The 10138-nt window shown below is 37.4% G+C and overlaps 1 protein-coding gene across 2 annotated transcripts in view; it reads left to right on the forward strand.

Annotated features, from left to right (window-relative positions):
• The first annotated feature begins 9008 nt into the window (after positions 1 to 9008).
• LOC129778224 (RNA-binding protein 42) overlaps positions 9009 to 10138 on the forward strand; it is a 31496-nt gene continuing 30366 nt past the window's right edge. For both annotated transcript variants that reach the window (XR_008743403.1, XM_055784995.1), the window contains exons 1-4: positions 9009 to 9164; positions 9224 to 9587; positions 9652 to 9819; positions 9878 to 10133. Coding sequence is in view for 1 of the 2 variants with exons in the window: in XM_055784995.1 (XP_055640970.1) it covers positions 9124 to 9164; positions 9224 to 9587; positions 9652 to 9819; positions 9878 to 10133 (829 nt within the window). In the remaining variant the exon portion in view is untranslated. The remainder of the gene's footprint in view (positions 9165 to 9223; positions 9588 to 9651; positions 9820 to 9877; positions 10134 to 10138) is intronic.

Genomic DNA, 10138 nt, shown 5'->3' on the forward strand with positions numbered 1-10138 from the left:
GCGGATTAAATATATTTTATGACAATGTACATCATAAAACTGATTTTTATTATACCGAATTGCGACTTAATTTGATAATGATAATCGAGTTTTTACATTTTATGCGATTTCAAATATAAACGATACATACTTTGATTGATATTATTTGCGATTATGATTTATTCTGATTTCTTATAATACTTAGCACGTGCAAAATTATACGATTTAATGTTTGCTGGGCAGTTGTGTTGGATGTTTTAATCAAGGGAAATACTGAGCCTTGAATTTTGTGTTTTTTGTTTTGTAAACACCGTGGAAATACTGCTGATATTTGAGATATAAATTAGATTAGGACAGTGCACTATTTTTCACGAATATATTTTTGCACATATTCTATATATTTTTGTATTTATCTTGATCGCAACCAACACAAATTGAGCGCTGGCAGTAGAGATGGGCAGAATCTAGGTAGTGCGGACTGAATCAAAACGGCTGTCAAAAAAGATCCAATTGAAATGTCAAAAGAGATCCAACGATTAGGAGTGTTATTTTTCTTATGATAATCAACACTATAAAAAAGGTATTGTTATTAAAGGCAAAAATAATTAAACTTATAACAGGAAGTGGGTTATATCTATGGTATAACCGCAAGGGTGACGTAGGACTATCGTTGATTTAGAGATCATTTGTATAAAGTTGAATCTGAATTCATTCTGAATGAATGAATATTTGGAGAACTTCGAAAACGAGAGCGTTACGTTGGAGGCACAAGGTTTTATGCATCCAATATTGGATACGGAAATATCCTACTGATGGGGAAGAATAATCTTCAGAAGCTATCCTGTTGATTGCGATTGATTGAAAAACCACAAAACCAAATGTATTTGGTCACAGTGTTACATGGATAGAAAACATTCAATTAAACTCTTTCACATGAATATATTTTGAAAATTCCCAAAGGAACTGGCAGATTATTTTCAGTAACGATTAGATATTTCCACATTTTCCTCGATACTTGGAATGCCAACTCGATAACCACCTGTTAATAGCACTTGATTGAAACATATTTGGTCACAGTGTTACATGGATAGAAAACATTCAATTAAATTCTTTCACATGAATATATTTTGAAAATTCCCAAAGGAACTGGCAGATTATTTTCAGTAACGATTAGATATTTCCACATTTTCCTCGATACTGGAAGCCCACCAGTGGTTAATGCCAACTCGATAACCACCTGTTAATAGCACTTGATTGACACATATTTGGTCACAGTGTTACATGGATAGAAAACATTCAATTAAACTCTTTCATATGAATATATTTTGAAAATTCCCAGAGGAACTGGCAGATTATTTTCAGTAACGATTAGTTATTTCCACATTTTCCTCGATACTGGAAGCCCACCAGTGGTTAATACCAACTCGATAACCACCTGTTAATAGCACTTGATTGAAACATATTTGGTCACAGTATTACATGGATAGAAAACATTCAATTAAACTCTTTCACATGAATATATTTTGAAAATTCCCAAAGGAACTGGCAGATTATTTTCCAGCAATGATTAGATCTTTCCGGAACTTTCTCGATGCTGAATGGCATCCTAACGGAAAGAGTTCTGCGCGTGTATGTGTCGATCCTTCACCAGCACGTTAGGCAACGATATTGTCTTGTCGATGTCCTCACGAAAAATGAATGTGTCTCACCACCAGAATATCGCTTAAGTATGCTTTTTGTGTGTGATTGAATCGAGAGAAGGTGTGGTTTACAATGGCAATTTGGAAGGCAAACTAGAGGGGAATGAACTCTCTGAGCTCGGAACTTTCGGCGACTGAGCAATAATCGATTGCGGGCGCATACAATATTGGATACGGAAATATCCTACTGATGGGGAAGAATAATCTTCTGAAGCTATCCTGTTAATTGCGATTGATTGAAAAACCACAAAACCAAATGTATTTGGTCACAGTGTTACATGGATAGAAAACATTCAATTAAACTCTTTCACATGAATATATTTTGAAAATTCCCAAAGGAACTGGCAGATTATTTTCAGTAACGATTAGATATTTCCACATTTTCCTCGATACTGGAAGCCCACCAGTGGTTAATGCCAACTCGATAACCACCTGTTAATAGCACTTGATTGACACATATTTGGTCACAGTGTTACATGGATAGAAAACATTCAATTAAACTCTTTCACATGAATATATTTTGAAAATTCCCAAAGGAACTGGCAGATTATTTTCCAGCAATGATTAGATCTTTCCGGAACTTTCTCGATGCTGAATGGCATCCTAACGGAAAGAGTTCTGCGCGTGTATGTGTCGATCCCTCGCCGTCCAGCTCGTCCAGCAACGATGTTGTCCAGTCGGTGTCCACACAAAGAATGATCGTTACTGCAGCGGAGCGGGGATTTTTAAGCTGACTGGCTGGCTCGAGAATTACGCATGTGTGATACTGCGACTAATGTTTCGTTCATTTTTTTTCTTTTTCCTTTCCAATCGTGCTTCATTCTATTTCGCTGCTGCTCTGGTTGCCCGTTTTGGTCGGTACGATTTGAGGAGCACAAAATGGACCAATCAAAAATGGGCACATAGGGCATTTGGACAATGCTTGATATTTAACAATTATTCAATTATTTATCTCAAGAAAAATGAAATGTTATTCGTTATGATAGATGCGTAGATATATTTCCTATCGATTGATGCAAAAACCTTCGCGATCTATTGAGAAATGCTCGAGTTATAAGCGTTCCAAATCTTGCATTTTTTCCTACTTGTTCAGTGCCTAGATTTCCATTTCACCCCCTATATCTTCCGGTTAGACGTAGTCCTACGTCAAAATGAACTAACTTCATTTTTCCGTCAATTGTTTAATTGGCCATTGCATCTCTGAAAGAGAATCTCATATTGCAAGGTATCAGAACCTGACCGATCATCAACAAACTACGAATAACGCTTAGTTCACTCCAAGATTTTAACGTGGGAGCGTAATTCGACATTGGCGAATTTTGATACGTACATACATAGCAAAAGTGAAATGTTTTGAGGACTATTTTTTCTAACGTCGGTGAAAACAGTTTTGCTAGTGAAGCAATGAATGAAATCCGCGTAATTATGATCCGCTAGTACTGGTTATGAATATAACGGCAAAGCAATCTGCGCTTCGAGGTTTCTTTTCCGGTTGAAATGTAACGATGTATCTCTATCAAAAATGTACAGTCGCAAGCGCACTGAAGAGAGAACAGATGCATGCGATGCAATCCCTCGACGCCAGATCCTAAAGTGCAATCCTCAGCTCTCCTGCAAAAAGAATCGAACATGCTCCGCCAACGGATTGGACAGCACACTAGTTCGATTAAAAACAGCAGAGTGTATGCAACAGCAGTAAATTTGAAGCAGAATTTAAGAAGAAATTTAAGTGCTTGTATAATTTATAACTCTGTATAATTTCATATATATTTCTATAGTATTAAGTAAAATACAATGTACATAGTTATAGTTTAAGCATGTGTTGGTTTTTTGTCTCCGATGAAACGAGTCCCTCAATCTGCCACAGTGATGTGAAGTTCCATGCGAATGGAAAATCCCCGCTGCATCACTGCAATGAAGGCAGTCTGCATCGCGCCCACAGGGGGAATTTGGTTTCTCACGCTGGGCAATCCGCATAAAGGCTGCTTTGGTATCGCGCAGCGAGATTAAGTAGCAGTTTTTACAGTCCCCTGTATTAAGACGCTATAAAAATAATCCTGAAAATGTGTATGAAAGGTTTGCTACACTTTTCATTTTCAATAATTCAAACATCGTACTTACTCCACAGATACGCGAATCCTTATTCGGAACTAGTTTGTTGTCTCCTTAAAAATCGACCCAGCGCGTCTGTAAATACGTTTCCGAGTGAATACAATAAAAGCTAACGCGAATATTTTCACTCGTATTCGGGCAGCCTTACACTGAGCAACGCATTTTTAATGTCCACTTTCCCTGATTTCCCTTTCTCCGAACGAAATAAAAACAAACGAAGTCAAAGTCACGTAAATGTTTACTCCTGCGATTTGAAAACATTCGATGAAAAATGGAACGAAGAGTTGCCAGATGATTTTTAAAAAAAGTCTGTAAAAATATGTGAAAGTCTATTAAAAATGTGGAAATGTCTGTAAAAGTGTGCGGATCTGTAGAAATGTCTTTTAACGTTAATTTTTCCAGATTCATTGATGCTTTGTACATCGCGATGCTCGTGAGATTGTCTTTTGTATTATATATTATTGTATATTTTGTATATGTACATCTTTCATATATACAGCCATTCCATGCCAAACCGATATAGTGGTTCTCAGATTTCGATGAAAAGTGGTAGTTTTGTTCTTTATCGCAAAGCATTAGACCCTTTTTTTATTTTTTCGTTAGGGTGACCATTTCCATTTTAGAGTGGTCCGAAAAATCATTTTCCCCAGTTTTTCCAAAAACTGCCTTTTTTCAGAAATTCTTTACTTTTGAATCACTGAACCGATTTATATTATCGGCATATCTAATTGAGGCCAATGAGCTAGCTTTTCATTAAAATGTAATATATTGAAATTGCAAAAAAAAAGGATTTTGTTTTCGTAATTATCGATTGTAGTTTTTTTCTATTATTTTCATGGCGTTGAGGGTGCTATATATTTTTTATACTTTTCTAGAAAGCTGCGGATGTTATACATAACATATCTCGATTTCAGAGAAGCTTTTTTTTACGTTTTTGAGATTTGATTTTTTAAGGTAAACTGGTGGTCCGAAAAATCATTTTTCCCCTTGAGCACCCCTTTATTTGCATGAAATCACTGTATATACAGTAGTTTACATTTAATGCGACATTTAGCAAATTGAACAGACCTGTAATGCGGCACGTTGTGGGCAGAATACCACAAATACAATAAAATGAAGACAGCTCAAAAGCCTTTCCTTCATTGGATTTTGGGATAAGCAACAGATTTAGCCTTCCATTTTTATTTAAATAGATAGATAAAAGATATAGGAATGCGTTGTTTTGTCTGAAAATCCATTTCCACTTTCGAACAACGATAAACTTCGCTAGCGCATATATTGAATGGACTTAAAACGCGTATCATGATGTAATTTTCGGTTATATGGGAATTAATTTTTCAGAATTTTTTGACATTCCTTCTGAGTTTTCCGGAAACTTTCCGATTTTGCTCTCCACTATAATGGTCTACAGGAAGAGACGAACACAACAAAATAAAGAAGGCTAAAATCGGATCATCCCTCCTTCGAGGCCCGCTTACGAACATATTTGGCCTTCCATTTTCATTTATATAGATATATATAGGCTAACAGTGCGAGGTTGAAGGGATGCTCAAGGACTGGGATGAAACGGTTTCCGTTTTCGCTCGGATGTAGTCAATCTCAATATTACTCAAAGTTGTTCAATTAACCCTTTCATTACGGCAGTGTGCTCCGCCACAGTGCTACACGGAATACTGCGCCGAAAAGTATGCACATCGCGCTGGTATGATCGAAGAGCAGTATGAATTTCATGACGTATAAAGACGACGCTTGTACACACAGCTCGTCACGCGGATGTCGTTTATAGACGACGCTCGTAACGAAAGGGTTAAAGCTTTGAGAATCAACTCATTGTCGTTTGCTAAAAGATACCACTCTAGTAGAGTCATTTTTAAGGGAATTAGCGACGCACATGTTGCACCGTATGTTTGCTAAAAAATGATTCGGCGGCAGCGCTAATTCGGTTTACCTGGTTTGTCGTCGGCTGTTCTCGATATTCTCTGAAAATTACAATTACACGTTTTACCAATCTCATCGATAGTTCTCAGAGGTTCTCGACTCTGTTCCCTCACTGTCATGAAATTTTGAAGTATAGTATAGATACATTTAATGCAATTTTTCATTCATCGTGAGGAATCGTATTATCTGTTTCGTCTGCAATGATTTCAGGGCAAAAGTACTTATGAAATCATGAAAAATGCTGACGTATACAATTTATTGTTACCAAACAAAACACTAATAGAATGCAAAAGATACTGAAGTACTGTCGTCGGCCACTGAGCGATACTATGCTCACGACATCACTGCAATGCGACCTATTTTGCGCACGTAATCACTGTGGTGACACCGGCAGTTAGGCGCTAGTTTGCGCACATAACCATTATTACTCAAAAAATAGATCTAACGTCATGTGTATTGATATGAACTAAATATTTTTATTTATGTATTAAAACTATGGAAAAATGTAATACGATGAGTCAAATATCTTTGATGTGATAAATAGAGCCTTGTATCCAAAAAGTCTGCAACAAAAATAAAAAAAGTTTTACAGATATGTATGTAAATTTACAAACATATCTGTTAATCTGGCATCTCTGGTGGTCTGAGAATTTATTGCAAGAAATCGCTTGAAAAAATCCATAAATTAACTTGAAAATGAAGTGGATTGAGTCCGCACCACTTAGGGCAGAATGGTTCACTTTAATGAACCGTTCAGTGACCAACCGTTCACTTAAGTGAACTAGTTCTTTTGAGCAGTTCACTCACTCTTTCGTACATTAGAGGGATATGCCATATCATGTATAAAAAAGTGTGAGATGTTATGTAGGAATGTTCTTTTCATTCAGAAAATTAGCAATAATTATATGTCCGAATTTTGTTAAAAATATCTTAGCAGAATATAAAATCAAACTATGATTTTGATTTTTTTTTTAATTTTCAGCACAAACTAGCGTTGCGCTGCTTTTCTTCAATGTTTTGCAATAACTGCTATAGCAAAACTACCAAACCGCGAAAGACTTTCTCGAAATGATCGAGCACAATGTGATATAATATAAAAACATTTCGTATTAGCGGCACAAATTTGTATTTACTGTTGAAAAATACTGTTTGAGTCGTTTCGCTTTCAACTGTATTTTTTTGTGAGGTAGATTTGCATATCTTACTGATCTATTACCCTCAACTTGAGAATATGAAATTTAATTTTTAGTTGATAAATAATCGAACAATCCAATTTTATATTGCGTTTTATTATGAAAGCGACAATACCGACATCTTATTTTTGTTATTTCATGGGGCTATCGCTTGTTTCCATTCGTTAATTTGAGGACACAGTTCAGCCAGCGGTCAGTTCGTTCTGAACTGTATACACAGTTCCGCCAGCGGTCATCGTAAACTATCGTAAACAGTTCGTTCTGAACTGCATACACAGTTCATCGTTCACCGTACAGTTCGTTCTGAACTGAACTGTATACACAGTTCAGCCAGCGGTCTTAGTACACAGTTCGTTCTGAACTGGGTAAGCAGTACATGTGAACAGTTGCCCAGTAAAAAAGAACGACCGTTCGTTCACTCTTTTTGGTGAACTAGTTCTTTTGAACAGTTCATGAACGGTTTGCCCATCTCTAGTAGGCAGCATAAAGTAGGGCTCGCGCTCAGGGGACCCACGTATTGTTTACTGTTTGGAATCATATGTTCAACATTTGATTACGTTGGATAGTTTTTTTTGGAAGACGATGTTTGGATACCCATTCGGAAGCTTTCTTGGCGATTTGCAATTAAAATCGCTGCTGCAGGACCGCGTGGAGCACTTCATTTTAATTTTCAGGTTATGATTTCCATGCTCTTGATTTTTAATGCTTGCTACCAAAAGATAGCCGCATAGGACCCCACCAGATTTTTCACTTGCATCATTTAGCTCACTAAAACACTTTGGAGTGGGCTTTTATTCCAATCGAACAGAATGTAAGCGCACATTTGAACCGAATTAACAGACAGTTAGGTAGTATCTGTTTCGTTTTAATTCAATTGAGAATGTGAGGTGACATGTTCTCCACATTACTTTTTATAATTTATTTCTTCCGTGTATCTTATCGTATTTTACTAAATCTTAAGGCCCATTTATACGTTGCTAGTAGCTGACTTGACAATGAGCAGCTACTGACCCGGTGGACTCGCTTGACAATTGGTTGACTCGCCTTGTCCGTTCACATAGTGTGAGCTGCTGGCGAGAAACTAGATACTACGGCACGGGTTTACCTGGGATGCCAGGCGATTTTTCAAATGTCCATCAAATAGTCAGAAACAGCAATCAGGTCCGAATTTGTCAAATGATTGGTCCGAAATCGACTTCTTTATTGGTAGTTTTCATCTTAGGTTTTCAGTTGAATGTATCATTACACAATTTTATAGAGATTACAGAGCAGTGTTGAGAATAACACCTGAACAAGTGGAAAAACTGTTGAATTTAATTGCTCCACAAATACAACGCCAAGATACACTCATGAAGGATGCTGTACCTGCAAGAGTGATAATATAAATGACATTGATATGCCTTTCTTCTGGAATATTGTTCAGATTGTTGTCGATATTTTTTAGAATCTCGAAAGCATCCATAGCTAAGATAATTCCGGAAGTATGTGATGCTTTAAATGATAGTCTAGAAGACTTTTTAAAATTTTATTCACACGCGTCAAAAATTAAAATAATGAATGAAAATGTACTTTTTTAAATCGAATATGTATTCTGTTTCTTAGAACCTTACTTTTTTTCGCAAGTTGTGAGTGAATTTTGAATGAAAATTGTGCCTGATAATGATTCTATATTAGACATTCTCCAGAAAACTATCTCAAAAAGAAAGCGTGCCCCGCCAGCGTGCAAAACAGAATAACAATGATTTCGTTAAGAAACTATGAGGGTTTTATTTGTTTTTCCAATAATTTTCAAGTCTATAAATATCTTCGCATATTTTCAAATATCTTAAAAATAGAGACATTTCTTTACATTTGGCATCCCTGATTCGAACGCTAAATTCTGTTTTTGACGTTTTGAAGCATGCGAGTGCGAGTAAATTCAAAAAACTTTGAAGTAGCTCGCACGCCGGATAACACATGACAATAACTGGCATGATGTGTTCACACGGTGTGAGTAGCTGCACTGCAGTAACTGACTAGACCGACTCGTATGCTTGCTCGCACCGTCTGAACCCGGCTTTAGAGTAATTTCCGCTAAGCGTGTATATGTTATTGAAATGAACTGGCATCCCTGTCTGGAAATAACACACAATGTTTTTATTTTGATAGAGGCTAAACGTTTTTGAAAACATTTTGTTGAATCGTGAATTAATTGCGCGAAAATGGGTACGAAACGCAAAAATATGGAAGATGAAATGTCCAGGTAAAACAGCAAGCAATACTATGTAGGTCATCTATCTAATAAGTATTCCCTTGTGTCAGGTTCGAGGCAGAAATATCAAAGACATCAGGTCCTGCGGCAAGTTCTATGTCATCGAATCCTTTCATTCCGTCCCAAGTGCGCACTGTAATTGGGTCGCAAACGTACAATCAGGTGCAACAGAAGCTGGCTACAGTACCATCGCGTATTCTGCCACCACCTGTTCCTCCATTTCTGCCCACTTACACGACCCCAACTCCTCAACACGTCCCGGAGAAGTCATACTCAACGGAACCTACGCCAGCGGTTGTTAGTAGTGCGCCAAAGCTATATAATGCTCGACCTACGGTTGGGACACTGTCTAAGGTAGATGCCCCCTCAAGTAGTTCCATAGGACCATCTATTTCAACTGCTCCAGTTCAGTCGGTAAGCGTAAGCATTCTTACTCAACTGCGGTACGAATATTTAACATTTTTTCATCAATTGCCAGTATGATATTGCAAACATCCAGTTTGAAGTGACCACTAAGATTAAGAAGCAGAAAACCGAAAAATCTGGCCCAAATCCCATAGCAGAAGAGGCTATCAAAGCAGCGCGAGCATCTTCCGCTCTGCAGTCGTTCGGCAATTCCGATCGGAGAGGAAAGAAGGATCGAAAGGTATGTTTTAGAAAGAATAAATTATATATTAATTAGAAATAATCGATCCAATCTACAGACCGTTCGCGTTGCTGGTGGGCAAACCTGGGAGGATCAATCGCTTGCCGATTGGTCAGACGACGATTTCCGCATCTTTTGCGGTGATCTGGGTAACGATGTGAATGACGAATTGTTGACGCGTACCTTCAATAAGTTTCCCTCCTTTCAACGTGCGAAAGTTATTCGCGATAAACGAACCAGCAAAAGCAAAGGTTATGGTTTCGTTAGCTTCAAGGATCCCCAGGATTTCATTCGGGCAATGAAAGAAATGGACGGTAAG

The sequence above is a fragment of the Toxorhynchites rutilus genome, chromosome 3, assembly GCF_029784135.1.
Source record: "Toxorhynchites rutilus septentrionalis strain SRP chromosome 3, ASM2978413v1, whole genome shotgun sequence".
Lineage (NCBI taxonomy): Eukaryota > Metazoa > Arthropoda > Insecta > Diptera > Culicidae > Toxorhynchites > Toxorhynchites rutilus.